Consider the following 20,721-nt stretch of genomic DNA (forward strand, 5'->3'; position numbering starts at 1 on the left):
TGTCAGGCAGCATTACCTAATATTTCCTATAAATGGAAACATCAGAAACAATGATGTAATCTGTGCACACTGGCTGTTCCCCTAAACCCCCAGAAGAGGGCAGGGTATACTTGTTTTAGGGCTGGGCAATATCAGAGCCCAAGCAGGGTCATGGATGTAAAATGTATGCTACTTTCCACCACATTTTGAAGTAGTTACTGACAGTGTTGGAAAAAGTACCCAATTGTTATACTTGAGTAAAAGTATAGATACCTTAATAGAAGGTGTGATATCCCTCCTAAATAGCTCGGGCTAATGTTCCTATCGACTCAGTAAGGTCAGCAGGTTAGTCTTTTTTTAAGATTTTTTTTTATTGGTATGTAATTGTTATGAAAGTTGTATTGTCAATTTTGTTTTATATTTAAATGCCACTTTAAATGTGTACTTGACACCACAACAACATTTCCCCATGGGGACAATAAAGTAAGTAAGAAAGTAAGTAGAAAGTTACTCAAGTAAAAGTGAAAGTCAGCCAGTAAAATACTACTTGAGTAAAATTCTAAAAGTATTTGGTTTTAAATATACTTAAGTATCAAAAGTGAAAGTATAAATCACTTAAAATTCCTTATATTAAGCAAAGCAGACAGCACCATTTTCTTGTTTTTAAAATGTACAGATAGCCAGGTTCACACTCCAACACTCTGAGATTGTTGTGTTCTCCACATGTTATCTTGATAAGTGTGTGAATTTGACTATTTTCCTGTCCTGCTAAGCATTCAAAATGTGGCGCGTACTTTTGGTTGTCAGGGAAAATATATGGAGTAAAAAGTACAATATTGTCTTTAGGAATGTAGTGAGGTAAAAATAAAAGTTGTCAAAAATATAAATAGTAAAGTAAAGTACAGATACCCCAAAAACGACTTAAGTAGTACTTTAAAGTATTTTTACTTAAGTACTTTACACCACTGCTTACTGATGAGACATGACTTGACAGTGAAAGCTATGTGGCGGAGCCCTTGCTTTCACCTGTCAATTTATGTTAAATCAGTTAGGCCTGCCTCTAGGAAGGAATTATTAAGCATGCTGTTTTAATGTATTCCATCACCTTTCCTTCTCTGCTTCTCTTCTTCTGGACTGATTTGAAATAGTTTGTAAAGTGAAAGTAACATGACCAAAAACCTGCCTCCTTTCATCTGTCATAGCCTCAGAGCTTTAGAGTGTGTAGCTACATTTAATTATTGCCAGCTTTCTTAATTTGCTCTACGATTGTTGTCTACCCTACATGTCTATGAAATATCCAGTATTGAGAAGTGTTGCCTCAATACTGGGTTGTGACACTTGTGAGACTAAAATATAGACAGGCCAGAATGTCATACCACTAGAGAAGCGACAGACAATTCAAATCTAGAATTGATTATTGGTTGGTATCTTTCAATCTTATAAATCTTGTCAGTGAGTGTACTATTTCCTCAGCTCCTCTGACAGATCATTGTTCCATTATTCTTTCGGTCACGACTTCCGCCCGAAGTCGGCTCCTCTCCTTGTTCGGGCGGCGTTCAGCGATTGACGTCACCGGCTTTCTAGCCATCGCCGCTCCATTTTTCATATATCCATTTGTCTTGTCTTGTTTCCATACACACCTGGTTTTCATTTCCCCAGTTAAGCTACTTGTATTTAACCCTCTGTTTACCATCATGTTTTGTGTGTAATTGTTTCATGTTATGTGGTGTTAATTTACACGCTTTACTTTTATGTTCCATTTTTGGGCGCGTTTGATTTATGTAGTGCTCCCGTTTTGGAACTATAATAAAAGTGCGCCGGTTCATTATATCCTGCTCTCCTGCACCTGACTTCACCTCCTATACACCTTGTGACAGAATTACACACCTTCAATGGAGTCAGCAGGAGCAGTTACCCCGGTTAGAGGAGTCGAGGAGCGCGTCCAGGAACATTCGGCCATGCTACAACATCTTGGTGCCATGATGGATCGCGTTGTCCAGACCATGGACCGCTGGGAGAGACAGGATGTCTCGACCAGCACAACCGGGGTTGTCTCCATCCGTTCCATCCGGAGAGAGTTCCAGTGGGATGCGTCTCTCCCTTCCCAGGGAGTATGATGGAACGGCAGCACAGTGCCAGGGATTCCTGTTACAACTGGACCTCTACCTGGCCACTGTGCACCCAGCTCCCTCAGGAGGGGAGAGAGTGGCCGCCCTCATCTCCTGCCACACAGGAGGAGTGCTGGAGTGGGCAAACGCCGTGTGGAGAGAAGGAGACCACTTCGAGGATTTCACCCGTCGCTTCATCTTCGACCATCCACCTGAGGGCAGAGCGGCGGGGGAGAGGCTCTTCCATTTGAGACAGGGGACGAGGAGCGCCCAGGAATTCGCCCTGGAATTCCAGACTTTGGCCGTCAGAGCGGGCTGGAACGACAGGGCCCTCATCGACCACTATCGATGCAGCTTACGAGAGGACGTCCGACGTGAGCTGGCCTGCAGGGATGCCACCATTTCCTTCGACCAACTGGTGGATTTGTCCATCCGGTTGGATAACCTGCTGGTCACTCGCGGACGTCCAGAGGGGGCTCTGTCGGTTCCATCATCCAGCAACCCCGCTCCGGTGCCCATGGAGTTAGTAGGGGCTGCTCATAGGGAGACTGGAGGAGGAGCCATCACATGCGCCACCTGTGGCCGCAGAGGACACACTGCCGGTCGGTGCCGTGTTGGTTCCTCTGGGAGTCGAGGCAACAGGCAGGGCACTCTGGCGTCACCCCAGGTGAGTTTGCACCACACTCATCCAGAGTCCTCTGTTGATCAACTGTTTGTGTCTGTTTGTTTCCCTGAGTTTTCCCCACATTCCCAGCATAAGGAGCTCGTCGATTCAGGCGCAGCTGGGAATTTTATCAACAGAGCATTAGCCATTAGGTTACGGATCCCTATTTTTTCCTATAGTTAGACCCTTCCCGGTACACGCTCTAGATAGTCGACCATTAGGGTCCGGGCTAATCAAGGAGGCCACCATCTCTTTGGCCATGGTTGAGCAGGGGAATCATGAGGAGAGAATCAGTCTCTTTCTCATTGACTCTCCTGTGGTACTAGGCCTTCCTTGGTTGGATCTGCATAACTCCACTATTTCCTGGCAACAGAGGGCTCTCACGGGGTGGGCGCGAGAGTGCTCAGGGAGGTGTATAGGGGTTTCCGTTGGTGCTACCATGGTGGAAAGTCCCGACCAGGTCTCCACCGTGCACATCCCCCAGAATATGCCGATTTGGCTCTGGCCTTCTGTAAAAAGAGGGCGACTAAATTACCACCTCATCGACGGGGGGATTGTGCGATAAATCTCCTGGCAGACGCTGCGCTTCCCAGGAGTCACGTGTATCCCCTGTCACAAGTAGAGGCGGTGGCTATGGATACATGTGTCTCTAAATCCCTGCGTCAGGGGTACATTCGGCCCTCAACTCCACCTGCCTCCTTGAGTTTCTTTTTTTGTGAAGAAGAAGGATGGAGGTTTACGCCCGTGCATTGACTATAGAGGTCTCAATCAAATCTCGGTGAAGTACATTTACCCGCTACCTCTTATCGCCACGGCGATTGAGTCAATGCATGGGGCGTGCTTCTTCATGAAGAAACTGGATCTCAGGAGTGCGTATAACCTGGTGTGTATCCAGGAGGGAGACGAGTGGAAGACAGCGTTCAGTACCCCCACAGGGCATTATGAGTACCTCGTCATGCCGTACGGGTTGATGAATGCTCCATCAGTTTTCCAATCCTTTGTAGACGAGATTTTCAGGGACCTGCATGGGCAGGGTGTAGTGGTGTATATCGATGACATTCTGATTTACTCCGCTACACGCACCGAGCATGTGTCCTTGGTGCGCAAGGTACTTGGACAACTGTTGGAGCATGACCTGTACGTCAAGCATGAGAAATGCCTGTTCTTTCAGCAGGCCGTCTCATTCCTAGGGTATCGCATTTCCACATCAGGGGTGGAGATGGAGAGTGACCGCATTGCAGCCGTGCATAATTGGCCGACTCCCACCACGGTAAAGGAGGTGCAGCGATTTTTAGGGTTTGCCAATTACTACCGGAGATTTATCCGGGGTTTTGGCCAAGTGGCTGCGCCCATTACCTCGCTGCTGAAGGGGGGGTCCTGTAAGGTTGTGGTGGTCGGCTGAGGCGGACAGGGCTTTTGGGCAACTAAGAGCTCTGTTTACCTCGGCTCCTGTGCTGGCCCATCCGGATCCCTCTTTGGCATTCATAGTGGAGGTGGATGCGTCCGAGGCTGGGACAGGAGCCGTGCTCTCTCAGCGCTCGGGTACGCCACCGAAGCTCCGCCCCTGTGCTTTCTTCTCGAAGAAGCTCAGCCTAGCGGAGCGTAACTATGATGTGGGGGACCGGGAGTTGTTGGCTGTGGTTAAAGTGCTGAAAGTGTGGAGACATTGGCTTGAGGGGGCTAAACACACGTTTCTCATCTGGACTGACCACCACAACCTGGAGTACATCCGGGAAGCGAGGAGACTGAATCCTCGTCAGGCAAGATGGGCCATGTTCTTTACCAGTTGTGTGTTTACCCTATCCTACAGACCAGGTTCCCAGAATAAGAAGGCAGACACACTGTCCCGGCTGTATGACACAGAGGAGCGGCCCATGGATCAGACTCCCATACTCCCGGCCTCCTGCCTGGTAGCGCCGGTCGTGTGGGATCTGGATGCGAACATTGAGCAGGCGTTGCGTACAGAGTCCACTCCCCTCCAGTGTCCTGTTGGGCGTATGTACGTTCCGTCTGCTGTCCGTGACCAGTTGTTCTTTTGGGCCCCTACGTCTCCCTCTCGTCATCCAGGGATCGGTCGGACAGTGCGCCGTCTGACTGGGAAGTACTGGTGGCCGACTTTGGCTAAGGACGTGAGGGTTTATGTCTCCTCCTGCTCGGTGTGTGCCCAGTGTAAGGCTCAGAGACACCTGCCCAGAGGTAAGTTACATCCCTTACCCGTTCCACAACGACCTTGGTCACATCTGTCAGTGGATTTTCTAACCTCACAGGGAAATACTACGATCCTGGTCGTTGTGGATCGTTTTTCTAAGTCCTGTCGTCTCCTCCCTCTGCCTGGTCTCCCTACGGCCCTACAGACTGCGGAGGCCCTGTTCACACGTCTTCCGGCACTACGGGGTGCCTGAGGATATAGTGTCGGATCGGGGTCCCAGTTCACGTCGAGTGTTTGGAAGGCGTTCATGGAACGTCTGGGGGTCTTGATTAGCCTTACCTCAGGTTTTCACCCCGAGAGTAATGGGCAGGTAGAGAGAGTCAACCAGGATGTGGGCAGGTTTCTGCGGTCCTATTGCCAGGACCGGCCCGGGGAAGTGGGCAGCGTTTGTGCCCTGGGCCGAGATGGCACAGAACTCGCTTCGCCACTCCTCCACTAACCTCTCCCCCTTTCAGTGCGTATTGGGGTACCAGCCGGTTCTGGTACCGTGGCATCAGGGTCAGACCGAGACTCCTGCGGTGGACGATTGGTTTAGAGGAGACATGGGAGGCCGCCCGTGTCCAGCAAGCAGCGCGTTGCCATAAAGCTAGCGCGGACCGTCACCGCAGTGAGACCCCGGTGTTCGCACCGGGGGACCGGGTCTGGCTCTCGACCCGTAACCTGCCCCTCCGCCTGCCCTGCCGGAAGCTTGGTCCGCAGTTTGTGGGGCCATTTAAAGTCCTGAGGAGGGTGAACGAGATATGTTATAGATTACAGCGTCCCTCTGATTATCGTATTAACCCCTCATTCTATGTGTCTCTCCTCAGGCCGTTGGTGGCTGGTCCGCTCCAGGAATCTGAGGTGCGGGAGGTCCGCCCCCGTTGGACATCGAGGGGGCCCCGGCGTAAATCGTTCGTTCCATCGTGGATTCGAGGCATCGGGTGGGGGGCCTTCAGTACCTCTTGGAGTGGGAGGGGTACGGGCCGGAGGAGAGGTGCTGGGTTCCGGTTGCAGATGTTCTGGATCCTGAACTGCTGCGGGAGTTTCACCGTCGCCGGCCGGATCGCCCTGCACCTGGTCCTCCGAGTCGTCCTCGAGGCCGGTGTCGGGACGCCGCTGGAGCCGCGAGTCAGGTACCCCCCCCGGGTACTGTCACGACTTCCGCCGAAGTCGGCTCCTCTCCTTGTTCGTTCGGCGATCGACGTCACCGGCTTTCTAGCCATCGCCTCTCCATTTTTCATATATCCATTTGTCTTGTCTTGTTTCCATACACACCTGGTTTTCATTTCCCCCGATTAAGCTACTTGTATTTAATCCTCTGTTTCCCATCATGTTTTGTGTGTAATTGTTTCATGTTATGTGGTGTTAATTTACACACTTTACTTTTATGTTCCGTTTTTTTGAGCGCATTTGATTTATGTAGTGCTTTTGTTTTGTAACTATAATAAAAGTGTGCCTGTTCATTATACCATGCTCTCCTGCACCTGACTTCACCTCCTATACACCTTGTGACACTTTCCTTTTGTTTTGATAATGACAAGAGATTTCCTAAAGCATACTGGAAATGTAACTATTTTCTTTTAAAGAATGAGTCATTTTGTTTACAGTCTAAAGATCTTATCAGAGAAGCCTGTCTCGTTTCTGCTCTTTCTTATAGTAACAAATGGTAAATGATTAAATTCTGACTTCGATGTCTTGACATCATTACTGGTAAAATGCTAGTTCAGAAAAGATTCTCCAAGCAGATGGATATTATTGTTGATATTAACAGCCTGAGCAATAAACTTGATTTAAATGAAGATGAAAAAGCCAAGCTTGCTAAATGCCAATGTGGCTTGCACGACATATACAACAATAAGACAAAGGGTGCCTTCATCTGTTCAAAGGCCAAATGGATTGACGCATTTTATTTCTTTCATTTGGAGAAGTGTAGGCAGACTATAAATAGGATTAAATGACACTATCATGGTTCTTATACCCAAACCAAAGAAGGACTCTCTTTACCTGGACAATTGGAGACCAATCACGTTGTTGGCAACTGACTATAAGGTACTAGCCCATGTCTATGCCAATAGGCTGAAACAAGGCCTTGATGATATAATCAGTGAAAGTCAATCAGCCTTCCTTAAAGGAAGGAGTATTCATAACCGTATACGATTGGTTTTAGATTACAGTGAGTTAATGGGCGATCGTGGCTTTATGTTGTTTTTTAAAGGATTTTGATACTGTAGAGCACAACTTTTTATTTAGAACTCTACTTTTAGGTTTGGGGAGAATTTCTGTAAAGTGATAAGCATGATGTATAATGATATTAAAGTTTGGTGGCTATGAGTAATGGAACATCCCTTAGTTTCTCTTGCTTGAAGAATTAGACAGTGTTGTCCAATCTCCCCTCTATTTATTTTAGCCACAGATTTACTAGCAAATCTGAGCAAATCTGAGAATTTAAAAGGGATCCGTATTTTTGGTAAAGATATAAATATCACTCAATTTGCAGATGAACTGCCCTTTTCCTAAAGGATAGGGTGGCTATTCCTTTGGCTGTTGACAGAATCAAGACATTTTCTATGGCCTCTGGGTTGACTCTCAACCTTAAGAAATGTGATCTCATGCCAATTCATTGCTGTGACTGTCAACATTGCCTCCATACCAGTTAAAAAGGAAGTTAAATATTTAGGAATTGTTTTCACTAAAAACGTTTCAGATAGAGAATCTTTAAACATCGATAATAGGATTAATTCCATGAGAGTTTCAGTAAGTCAGTGGCTGCAACGTGATATCTCAATTTTGGGTCGTATTATTTTTTTCAAGACTGATGGTTTATCTAGAATAATTTACCCAAGTCAGTCCCTTTTTCTTTCTTCTAATAAGATAAAACAATATAAATCTGTTATATTTAGATTTATTTGGAGGAATAAAACACATTATATTGGGACATTTCTGTAACGGTTGTCCAAAGGAGTAGACCAAGGTGCAGCGTGGTGAGTGTTCATCTTATTATTTATTATAAATCAGAACACTTAAACAAAAATCATAAACAAACGTCCGTCACGTCTTGCAGGCTAATAACAAGCAGTACAAAAATAAGATCCCACAACTACAGGTGGGGAAAGTCTGCCTAAGTATGGTTCCTAATCAGAGACAACGTTAGACAGCTGCCTCTGATTAGGAACCATACTCGGCTCAACACAAAGAAATAGACACCATAGAATGCCCACCCCACACCCTGACCTAACCCCATAGAGAAACAAACCGTCTCTCTCAGTTCAGGGCGTGACAGTACCCCCCCCCCCCCCCAAAGGTGCGGACTCCCGGCCGCAAACCTGAACCTATAGTGGAGGGTGGGCATCTAATACTTGGCGGCGGCTCTGGTTCGGGGCGTAGCCCCCACACCGCCCACTGATCCCCCCGCTTCTGTGTCGCTGGAGGAACCAGACCGTGGATCATCGCCGGAGGCTTAGGACCGCCAACTGCCGCTGAGGACTCTGGGCTGCAGGCCGCCGTTAAAGACTCTGGGCTGCAGGCCGCCGTTGAAGACTCTGGGCTGCAGACCGCCGTTGAAGACTCCGGACTGAGAAGCGTCGCCGGATGCTCCAGAATGAGAAGCGTCGCCGGAGGCTCCGGACTGGAAAGCGTCGCTGGAGGCTCCGGACTGAGGAGCGTCGCCGGTGGCTCCGGACTGAGGAGCGTCACTGGAGGCTCCGGACTGGAGAGCGTCGTTGTAGGTTCCAGCCTAGGGACCGTTGTTGCAGGCCCCATGCCTTGGATCATCAATACAGGTTCCGTGCCATGGATCATCACTGGAGACTTCGTGCCATGGATCATCTCTACGGGTGCCGGGCCATGGATTATCCCTACAGGCTTCGTGCCATGGATTATCCCTACAGGCTCCGGGCCATGGATCATCCCTACAGTCTCCGGGCCATGGATCATCACTAGAGGCTTCGTGCCATGGATCATCTCTACAGGCTTCGGACCACTGATTATCACTGGAGGCTTTATTCGTGGAGCTGGAACAGCTCTCACTGGACTGGGGAGACGCACTGAGGTCGCTCCTACCAGGTGGCGTGGCGAGAATCTGTCTCCGCACCATGTGCTCTCACCACTGGTGTCCCCCAGGGCTCTGTTCTAGGCCCTCTCCTATTCTCGCTATACACCAAGTCACTTGGCTCTGTCATATCCTCACATGGTCTCTCCTATCATTGCTATGCAGATGATACACAATTCATCTTCTCCTTTCCCCCTTCTGATAACCAGGTGGCGAATTGCATCTCTGCATGTCTGGCAGACATATCAGTGTGGATGACGGATCACCACCTCAAGCTGAACCTCGGCAAGACGGAGCTGCTCTTCCTCCCGGGGAAGGACTGCCCGTTCCATGATCTCGCCATCACGGTTGACAACTCCATTGTGTCCTCCTCCCAGAGTGCTAAGAACCTTGGCATGACCCTGGACAACACCTTGTCGTTCTCCACTAACATCAAGGCGGTGACCCGATCCTGTAGGTTCATGCTCTACAACATTCGCAGAGTACGACCCTGCCTCACACAGGAAGCGGCGCAGGTCCTAATCCAGGCACTTGTCATCTCCCGTCTGGATTACTGCAACTCGCTGTTGGCTGGGCTCCCTGCCTGTGCCATTAAACCCCTACAACTCATCCAGAACGCCGCAGCCTGTCTGGTGTTCAACCTTCCCAAGTTCTCTCACGTCACCCCGCTCCTCCGCTCTCTCCACTGGCTTCCAGTTGAAGCTCGCATCCGCTACAAGACCATGGTGCTTGCCTACGGAGCTGTGAGGGGAACGGCATCTCCGTACCTTCAGGCTCTGATCAGGCCCTACACCCAAACAAGGGCACTGCGTTCATCCACCTCTGGCCTGCTCGCCTCCCTACCTCTGAGGAAGCACAGTTCCCGCTCAGCCCAGTCAAAACTGTTCGCTGCTCTGGCACCCCAATGGTTGAACAAGCTCCCTCACGACGCCAGGACAGCGGAGTCAATCACCACCTTCCGGAGACACCTGAAACCCCACCTCTTTAAGGAATACCTAGGATAGGATAAAGTAATCCTTCTAACCCCCCCCCCCCCTAAAATATTTAGATGCACTATTGTAAAGTGGTTGTTCCACTGGATATCATAAGGTGAATGCACCAATTTGTAAGTCGCTCTGGATAAGAGCGTCTGCTAAATGACTTAAATATAATATATAATATAGGACCGTGTGTTCAAAGCAGGCACCGGCCGAACTGGGCTATGGAGGCGTACTGGAGGAAGAGTGCGAGAAGCAGGCACAGGACGCACTGGGCTATGGTGGCGCACTGGAGGGAGAGTGCGCGGATCAGGCACAGGACATACTGGGCTCTGGAGGCACACTGGAGGTCTGGAGCTTAGGGCTGGCACACCCCGTCCTGGCTGGATGGTTATTTTCGCCTAGCAAGGGCGGAGCGCTGGTACAGGACGAACTGTGCTGCGCTGGTGAACGGGGGGTACCGTGCGTAGAGCAGGCGCAGGATAACCTGGGCCGAAGAGACGCACTGGAGACCAGATGCGCTGAGCCGGCGCACTTCTTCCTGGCTGACGGCCAACTCTAGCATGGCAACGGTGAGGAGCTTGTACCGAGCGCACCGGGCTGTGAGTGCGCATGGGCGACACAGTGCACATCACCGCATACCAAGGTGCTTGTTCAGTCACTCGCTCCCCACGGTAAGCACGGGGAGTTGGCTCAGGTCTTAAAACTGCCTTAACCAATCTACCTGTGTGCTGCCTCTCGGGCCTCCGTTGTTGCCTTGCCTGTCGATCTCGTCACTGTACCTCCCTCGCTGCTTCCACCTGTTCCCATGGGAGGCGATCCCTTCCGGCCTGGATTTCCTCCCACGTCCAGGATCCTTTGCCATCCAGGATGTTCTCCCATGTCCAGTCATCCTGCCCACACTGCTTGGTCCTTTGGTGGTGGGATCTTCTGTAACATTTGTCCAAAGGAGTAAACCAAGGTGCAGCGTGTTGAGTGTTCATCTTATTGTTTATTATAAATCAGAACACTTAACCACATAGAGAAACAAACCGTTCTCTCAGGTCAGGGTGTGACAATTTCAATTAGTGAAAGACTATGATCGTGGAGGTTTACAGGCTATTTATTTTTAGTCGTTAGTGGGTGCTTTCAGAATTAAATGGTTGAAATAATGTCTGTCTAGTCCTATCTCTATGTGGTATCATATCCCTAACAGTCTGTTTAATAAACTTGGTGGACTTGAACATTCCTAATGAAATGGGATTTTGACCCTCCAAGTTTCACCAGCTAATTTAATTTTTCTGGAAAATAATATTCTAGCACAATTTTCCCCTCATAAAACATTGATTTGGAATAATAGAGTTAATGAAATTAATAGGAAATCCATTTTCAAAGACCTTTGGTTTAACAAGGGTATTCATTGTGTATGTGATTTGTTAGACAACAGTTTCTGCCGTTTGATGAGTTCATTGGTAAATTTCAGGTTAATATTACTCAGAGAGAATATATTAAGTTTTACAAAGCAATTCCACTTCCTTTACTTGGATTTATTAAGAACACTTTGTTATATTATGAGGTTGTTCCCACTTTTCCAAGTTTACAAATTAATGACTTGAACCTTTTGGACAATAAGTGGATACGATTGGCAGTTAAAGAAGACATTTTTGGTGGTTATAATTCAATATATTGCTATGGAAGTGACCAACCCATGCTATGGTCAAAAGTGACTATCTTTTACCTTAATTGTCCAGTTATCCCAAAAGTTAAAGAAACTCATTTTAAAATATTTTCTTCCATCTACCCTGTTAATGAATTGTTGCACAAAAGGTTACATTTTGACAAAACGCCTTGTGTTTTTTGTTCCTCTAATTCAGAATCTATAGAGCATTTATTTTTTTCATGCCGCCATTCTAATAAACTATGGATTGAAATTCATGAATGGTTGTGTATAAACTCTCTAGAATTACCTATGTTTACCTTTGATGATGTTAAATGGCATTATCCTTATCCTTGTAATTCTAATCATAACTATTTTATGAACATTGTTATTCTCTTGGCCAAATATTATATTCACATTCATGTAAATGGGGTGGAAAAATTCCCATTTTTTTTTTTCATTATTCTGTTACAATTTTATAAATCCCTCAAACTTGTGAAACTTAAAAAGTTGTAAAAAAGTAATGTCTCTGAATGTCTGTTATTGTCTCATTGCCTTCTCACATATAAATGATGTCCTGAATTATAGCTTTTTTTTTGGGGGGGGGGGGGGTTGCCTGGTGTTTTATTACTATTTTCATTGTATTCACAGGAATGTCCCTGTATTGATGTTTAATATTGTTATGATTGTTGCAATAAATGTGGCTATGTTGACAGCTGTCCATTGACGAGATGCCAGTCGCTTAAGTAGCCTGCAACAAAGTTTCAAAAGACAACTTCCTAAAGTGGCAGGTTGGGATCTCTTGGGTTGCCGGTTGTTCCATTAGAATATGGCAGAGAAGAATACAATTTTTTTTTAATTATTTTTATTTCACCTTTATTTAACCAGGTAGGCCAGTTGAGAACAAGTTCTCATTTACAACTGCGACCTGGCCAAGATAAAGCAAAGCAGTGCGACAAAAGCAACAATACAGAGTTACACGTAAACAAAGGTACAGTCAATAACACAATAGAAAAATCTATGTACAGTGTGTGCAAATATAGTAAGATTAGGGAGGTAAGGCAATATATAGGCCATAGAGGCGAAATAATTACAATTTAGCATTAACACCCCGGAGTGATAGATGTGTAGATGATGATGTGCAAATAGAGATATTGGGGTGCAAAAGAGCAACAACAAAGGTACAGTCAATAACACAATAGAAAAATCTATGTACAGTGTGTGCAAATATAGTAAGATTAGGGAGGTAAGGCAATATATAGGCCATAGAGGCGAAATAATTACAATTTAGCATTAACACCGGAGTGATAGATGTGTAGATGATGATGTGCAAATAGAGATACTGGGGTGCAAAAGAGCAACAACAACAAAAAACTATATGGGGAGGAGGTAGTTGGGTGTGCTACTTACAGATTGGCTGTGTACAGGTACAGTGACCTGTAAGCTGCTCAAACAGCTGATGCTTAACATTAGAGAGGGAGATATAAGACTCCAGCTTCAGAGATTTTTGCAATTCGTTCCAGTCATTGGCAGCAGAGAACTGTAAGGAAAGGTGGCCAAAGGAGGTGTTGGCTTTGGGGATGACCAGTGCAATATACCTGCTGGATCGCGTTGTACGGGTGGGTGTTGCTATGGTGACCAGTGATCTGAGATAAGGATGGGCTTTACCTAGCAAAGACTTATAGATGACCTGGAGCCAGTGGGTTTGGCGACGAATATGTAGCGAGGGCCAGTCAACGAGAGCATACAGGTCTCAGTGGTGGGTAATATATGGGGCTTTGGTGACAAAACGGATGGCACTGTGATAGATGACATCCACTTTACTGAGTAGAGTGTTAGAGGCTATTTTGTAAATGACATCGCCGAAGTCAAAGATTGGTAGGATGGTCAGTTTTACGAGGGTATGTTTGGCGGCATGAGTGAAGGAGTCTTTGTTGCAAAATAGGAAGCCAATTCTAGATTTAATTTTGGATTGGAGATGCTTAATGTGAGTCTGGAAGGAGAGTTTACAGTCTAACCAGACACCTAGGTATTTGTAGTTGTCCACATATTCTAAGTCAGAACCGTCCAGAGTAGTGATGCTAGTCGGGTGGGTGGGTGCGGGCAGCAATCGGTTGAAGAGCATGCATTTAGTTTTACTAGCATTTAAAAGCAGTTGGAGGCCACGGAAGGAGTGTTGTATGGCATTGAAGCTCGTTTGGAGGTTTGTTAACACAGTGTCCAAAGAAGGGCCAGATGTATACAGAATGGTGTCGTCTGCGTAGAGGTGGATCAGGGAATCACCAGCAGCAAGAGCGACATCATTGATATTTCCAGAGTAAAGAGTCGGCCCGAGAATTGAACCCTGTGGCACCCCCATAGAGACTTCCAGAGTTCCGGACAACAGGCCCTCCGATTTGACACAATGAACTCTATCTGAGAAGTAGTTGGTGAACCAGACGAGACAGTCATTTGAGAAACCAAGGCTGTTGAGTCTGCCGATAAGAATGCGATGATTGACAGAGTCAAAAACCTTGGCCAGGTCGATGAAGACGGCTGCACAGTACTGTCTTTTATCGATGGCGGTTATGATATCGTTTAGGATCTTGGGCATGGCTGAGGTGCACCCATGACGAGCTCGGAAACCAGATTGCATAGTGGAGAAGGTATGGTATGGTCCAGATTGTCTAGCCCGGATATTTTGTAGGGATCCAGATTTTGCAGCTCTTTCAGAACATCAGCTGTCTGGATTTGGTTGAAGGAGAAGTGCAGAGCTGTTGGCCGAGGGATATAGGGATATCCAGGTGGAAAGCATGGCCAGCAGTTGAAAAATGCTTATAGAAATGATCAATTATCGTAGATTTATCGGTGGTGACAGTGTTTCCTAGCCTCAGTGCAGTGGGCAGTTATATTTTTTTATTTTTCCTTTATTTAACTAGGCAAGTCAGTTAAAAACAAATTATTATTTTCAATGACGGCTTAGGAACAGTGGGTTAACTGCCTTGTTCAGGGGTAGAATGACAGATTTTTACCTTGTCATCTCGGGGATTCGATCTTGCAACCTTCCGGTTACTAGTCCAACTGTCTAAACACTAGGCTACCTGCCGCCCCTGCGTCCCACTGCTGGCTTGCTTCTGAAGCTAAGCAGGGTTGGTCCTGGTCTGTCCCTTGATGGGAGACCAGATGCGGCTGGAAGGTGTGCTGGGGGGGCAGTAGGAGGCACCCTTTCCTCTGGTCTAAAAAAATATCCTAATGCCCCAGGGCAGTGATTGGGGACACTTTTTTGACCAGAGAAAAGGGTGCTTCCTACTGGCCCCCCAACACACCTTCCAGCAACATCTGGTCTCCCATCCAGGAACTGACCAGGACCAAACACCTCTGCTGTCTTCAACCAGGATCTCAGCGATCACTGCCTCATTGCCTGCGTCCGTCATGGGTCTGCGGTCAAATGACCACCCCTCATCACTGTCAAACGCTCCCTAAAACACTTCAGCAAGTAGGCCTCTCTAATCGACCTGGCCCGGTTATCCTGGAAGGATTTTGACCTCATCATGTCAGTAGAGGATGCCTGGTTGTTCTTTAAAAGTGCTTTCCTCACCATCTTAAATAAGCATGCCCCTTTCAAAAAATGTAGAACTAAGAACAGATATAACCCTTGGTTCACCCCAGACTTGACTGCCCTCGACCAGCACAAAAACATCCTTTCGCGTACTGCATTATCATCGAACAGCCCCCACAATGTGCACATTTTCAGGGAAGTCAGGAATCAATATACACAGTCAGTTAGGAAAGCAAAGGCTAGCTTTTTCAAATCCGAAAGCCATCCGCACCAATGTGCTGGATGAAACACTGTCCAGCTGGCAACCGAGGTCAGCTTGCAGGCACCCTATGCAGTGCCTTAGACCGCTGCGCCACTCGGGAGCCCCATATCTCCGTCTATTTTAATACTTTTTTAGATATCTTACTTATTCTATCCATTCACTCTACCACTCTCCATCTCTCTCTTCCTCTTCTCTGTGTACATATCTCTCCCTTCCTCTTTTTCTGTCCCTCTCTGCTCTAGACACAGCACTGCTAACCATTATGCATCCCTCATTCTTGTGGAGGGATGAAAGCAGAGAGAAAGGGACAAGGAAGAGGGCAGGGGGTCTTGTCAAAGAAACATGGCCATATCCAAAGAACACCAGATAACGGGACAAACATAACACTTCTTTGTTGGCTACATTGTTTGATATCATTTAAGACTCTAGACTTCAGGAAATGGCAGTTACAGTTTTCAAAAATGCTAAATGCTCCAACTTCCTGAGGGGGAATTTGACTGGACCTCCGGACCTCCCCCCCTACATCAGCATCACCTTATCAGAAAATCCTAGGGAGAGCCCTGATTGTTAATACATTTAAACGTACAGTGAGCTCCAAAAGTATTAGGATAGTGACACATCTTTAGTTGTTTTGGCTCTGTACCCCGGCACCTTGGATTTGAAATGCATCCATACATCTTTAGTTGTTTTGGCTCTGTACCCCGGCACCTTGGATTTGAAATGCATCCATACATCTTTAGTTGTTTTGGCTCTGTACCCCGGCACCTTGGATTTGAAATGCATCCATACATCTTTAGTTGTTTTGGCTCTGTACCCCGGCACCTTGGATTTGAAATTATACAATGACTACATCATTTTATTCACGATCATTATTCACGATTCATTCAGGATTATCCGTAATCATGGTAGCATCCACATTCATGTAGAAGTGTTTGGAAACATATTCTATTCTTATTTAAATTAAAGTGTCTCCAAAATGACACAATACATTATTTACCATTAATTTCTATTGGGCACAATATAATCTGAAACATAACCAAAAAAACAGCAAATGCATCCAACAAATTTGTAGAGTCACATGCTCAATGTAGTCATTGTGTGCTATGAATATAGGACCAAATACCTAACTCTTTACTACTTTAATACACATATACAGTAAGTGAATTTGTGCCAATACTTTTGGTCTCCTAAATGGGGGGACTATGTACAAAAAAAGTGCTGTAATTTCTAAACAGAATTTCTGAATGAAAGCTGACAGTCTGCACTTTAACCTCATTGTATCATTTCAAATCCAGGTGCTGAGGTACAGAGCCAAAACAACATAAAAATGTGTCACTGTCCCAATACCTTTGTAGTTCACTGTATTTCTAGTTAGCTAAGAGGAGCCAATTACCAGGTACCCATTCCTACTGAGGCAGTCTTCATTTGCCTATGATTTTAACAATGTGGGAGAAGGTCAGGTAGTTATGTGGACAGTGTTTCTTCAGCCACTTGCAGACGTCCTGTTGGGTCCACAGCACCGCTGGATGCGAGATGGTGTGTATTCACTATGTCTCATACAGATAAAGTGAAGGTATGTATAACTGCAATTGTGTGACACTTAGATTATGATAAGCAATGGATATTCTAGTATTATGCATTACTTTATCTAAAAACTAGATTCTTCATATTCCATATCTCTTCTTAATATTTGTACAGCAAGTAAATACATCATATCTTTAAAACCCTTGTCCATAACATATCGAAAAACAAACAACATATCCATGATATGACAAAGTAAACAAACAAAGAATGCAAGTGTCTGTACACATCTACCGTATGCATTTCCAAAATCAAAAACAAAAGTATTAGTGTATTTTCCATTTAACAGTCAAGTTGTTTCATCATTCAGACAGTCAAAGTCAACTGAAGGGAGGGATAGAGGGAGGAATGGAGCAAAGGAGGGGAGGAGGTATGGAGAGAGTAGCCTCACCGAGTTTATAAACCCAAAGGCACAACGTCGCAAGACTTCTGGGGAATGCTTGCAAAGCAGACCAGGCCAGGGTTTGGGGTTAGAGAGCAGCTAAATGAGATGAAATAGATAAGAAAAATTATTTCTTAGTTGTTGTTCATTTAAAGGCACAACCTAGATTCGAGCCAATGTTGAACATGTTACTACACTAACTGTTAGACCCAATGACATGTTTCTGCGCATGAGCTTAGTTAGCCAACTTTGCCATGACATCGCCTGTGTGATCGGGGATTTCTATTTGAGAAGCAGTTTCTGCTGCCTTTCTTCATAATGTACTGACTTTGGCAGCCTGTTCCTCAGGACAGTTCATTGCACAACCATAGAAGACCTACTCCCCTTTACCATCATTTCTGAAACGGGAAACTCAGTTTTCTGAGTGAAACAGAATCACATATATCGGCAATGCTTCTTTCTTCAAAGGATCCTAATTCACAGTCATGCTGGGTATCTGATTACTAGTTAGTTTATGAAGCACCGTAACAGTAGGCTGCTTGGATGTCTGCACTCACAGTGTGACAGTAACAGTTCCAGCTCTACAGTATATACCCTGTTGCCTTTCAAATTGATTACTTGGGCTACCAGGTGTGTGGAACATATCTTATTCATCAGTTACAATATCTGATCAATGAGACAGAGACAGATAGAGAGAGAGACAGAGAGAGACAGAGACAGACAGAGACAGAGAGAGACAGACAGAGAGAGAGAGAGAGAGAGAGACAGAGACAGAGAGAGAGAGCAAGGGTAAAACCAGCAGGATAGGAGCCCTCAAGGACTAATGTTTTGCACTCCTGATATTAAGGGGAAATACACAAAATAGATGTAGGATAAATATTATTTTTACACAATAGAGTTATAACTACAGTATACTATTACTGCATCATTGGAGATGTATGCATTTGACCCATACTGCTAGAAAATAACCAGTCCTTCTGGCCAGCTACATCCTGTTCCGATTATTGCTTTATCAAATACAGCTATGGCAAAAACATTTACACCAAATCATAGCATGTTCTCTCAATTCCCTCTGTTTATAAAAAGCTAAATGTATAGATAGATCTACATTATATTCAGCTCTACAGCCTATATTACAATAGAACGTTCACATATATATATATCTTTGTCATTGACATGGTTCATTGACAGTACAAAGAGATGATCTGGGAGGTGACATTCTGTACATCGTCATGACTTTATAAAAGAAAGGAAGAGAATATATTTTAGGGAGAGGGTGCTCATGTAGGCAATGATGTACTTGATACTGTATGAATTAGATCTATCAAAACTATATAGATATTCCAAAATGAAAATCCTGAGGGGAAAAGATACATTGTGAACAGGGTTGTGACATGAGTATCATACAGAGACATTGACATTCAATAGTCCCATTTTCTCTCCACCCACCTTGGAATAAGCCACCCACTGTAACGTACTACATTGATTGATGAGTAATAATTCTCCTTCCTGCACCCACAATGAAAGAAGAAACCCAGAAAGGGGGAATCTCATGTAGTTATAATAATATAACTTGCAAATTGATTTGTCTACAATGTCAACGTCAGTTCATACATCTTTTCTCTATGTCACAGTCTGTGCTCTTTTATTCAGCAGTTCATTGTCTCTCTCTCCAGTTCTCTCTCTCACTCTGTCGCTCCTCGTTTAAACCAGTTTGGCCTTGTTGAATGGGAATCCTCCTTCAGTCTGTTTGTCATGTAGAAAATAGACTCTTCTCTCCCCTCTTCAGTTCTCTCCTTTTACAGCCCAGTTCTGCTGTCACATATCTGGAGCGAGCAGGTCCTCCCATAGCTACTGGTGACGTATTGTTTCAGTGAAGGAAAAAGGGATCCAGAAAGGGATGAGCTAAGAAAGGTTTCCAAAGGAGGCTGCCAGGAGGGAGAGAGATCGAGAGGCAAATTCATTATTTAGATATGGATAGAAGGAACAGTGGGGTTTGGGGTTAGATGGGCATCACTGGGTGTCTTTCACACCCTGATACCCAATTCCAACACACACACACACACACACACACACACACACACACACACACACACACACACACACACACACACACACACACACACACACACACACACACACACACACACACACACACACACACACACACACACACACACACACACACACACACACACACACACACACACACACACACATCCAGAACCCCTGCCTCCGTATGACCTCTCTTCAAACTCTGTCAACAACCTGGTTGCATTTAGAATTCTTTCTGAAACAGGAGTCTGTAGAGTGTAACCTCAGGTTCAGAGAAACAGGAGTCTGTAGAGTGTAACCTCAGGTTCACAGAAACAGGAGTCCGTAGAGTGGAACCTCAGGTTCACAGAAACAGGAGTCCGTAGAGTGTAACCTCAGGTTCACAGAAGCAGGAGTCTGTAGAGTGTAACCTCAGGTTCACAGTCTCTCTGTGCCTAAAACCATTCTCATATCAAACTCATTGACCTCTATGAACGGTTGATTTCTGTGACAGCTACACTTTTGCCTCTGCCTCAACTGACAACAAAGGACGCTCGGAAGACTATATTTTCTATCGGAGGAATAAAAAACAAAAAAGGAGACATTTGACATTTGAGTTATCTCTCCCCTGATATGGAGAGAATAACACCCACCTGTCTCTAAGACATGGCCAAATCTAACATGGCATTGGAATGAAACACACCCTGAGACAGAGACACAGGGAGAGACTGGGTTAGCAGGTAGAGACAGAAAGGCAGACGGGATTGAGGGGGTGGCCTGAGATTGTTCAGGTAAAGAGGTGCTTTCTCTCAGATATAAACACATCAGAGACTAGGGAGAAGAGAGAAAGCGGAGAGGCGAACGAAGGGGTTCCGGAGAAAATGTGTGTTTGAGGAAAAATGTCATGTTCTTTTTTTTTTTTTCTGAGCCTCCCACAGAAAGATTACTCTGCTGCTGCTGTAAGAGTCCAGAGGCTGGAGCAGGAAGCAGGGAGGGATGCAGGCCTGAGGATGAACATTGAATCAAACACACAATGTTTACTCAGTGCTTTTGTTAACAAACTCCTACCCATGCACACTTGGTGGTAATGGTCTGGAGAGAAAAATAAGTTAAAAGAATAGAGAATAAGAAGAAAGACAGAAAAGGTGAGAGAAGCAGAACTGAGAGTATGGCATACATTTAAAAAACACTAGAGGTCAAATCTAAAAACAAGAAAGAAGTTGAGAGAAAGAGCCATGTCTCAGTAGTGTAAACAAACCCCAAGCTAGATCCATTCAGTCAAGTCATTGTACCTTAAAAACGACCTCTCTTTAAGTAACAGAGC

At 45.6% G+C, this 20,721-nt stretch overlaps 1 protein-coding gene across 2 annotated transcripts in view; it reads right to left on the reverse strand.

Annotated features, from left to right (window-relative positions):
- Nucleotides 1-18,353: 18,353 nt before the first annotated feature.
- LOC106600622 (sterile alpha motif domain-containing protein 10) overlaps nt 18,354-20,721 on the reverse strand; it is a 200,041-nt gene continuing 197,673 nt past the window's right edge. For both annotated transcript variants that reach the window (XM_014192113.2, XM_014192112.2), the window contains exon 5: nt 18,354-19,291. In XM_014192113.2, coding sequence (XP_014047588.2) covers nt 19,269-19,291 — 23 coding nt within the window. In that variant the 3' untranslated portion in view covers nt 18,354-19,268. The remainder of the gene's footprint in view (nt 19,292-20,721) is intronic.

The sequence above is a fragment of the Salmo salar genome, chromosome ssa03, assembly GCF_905237065.1.
Source record: "Salmo salar chromosome ssa03, Ssal_v3.1, whole genome shotgun sequence".
Taxonomy (NCBI): Eukaryota; Metazoa; Chordata; class Actinopteri; order Salmoniformes; family Salmonidae; genus Salmo; species Salmo salar.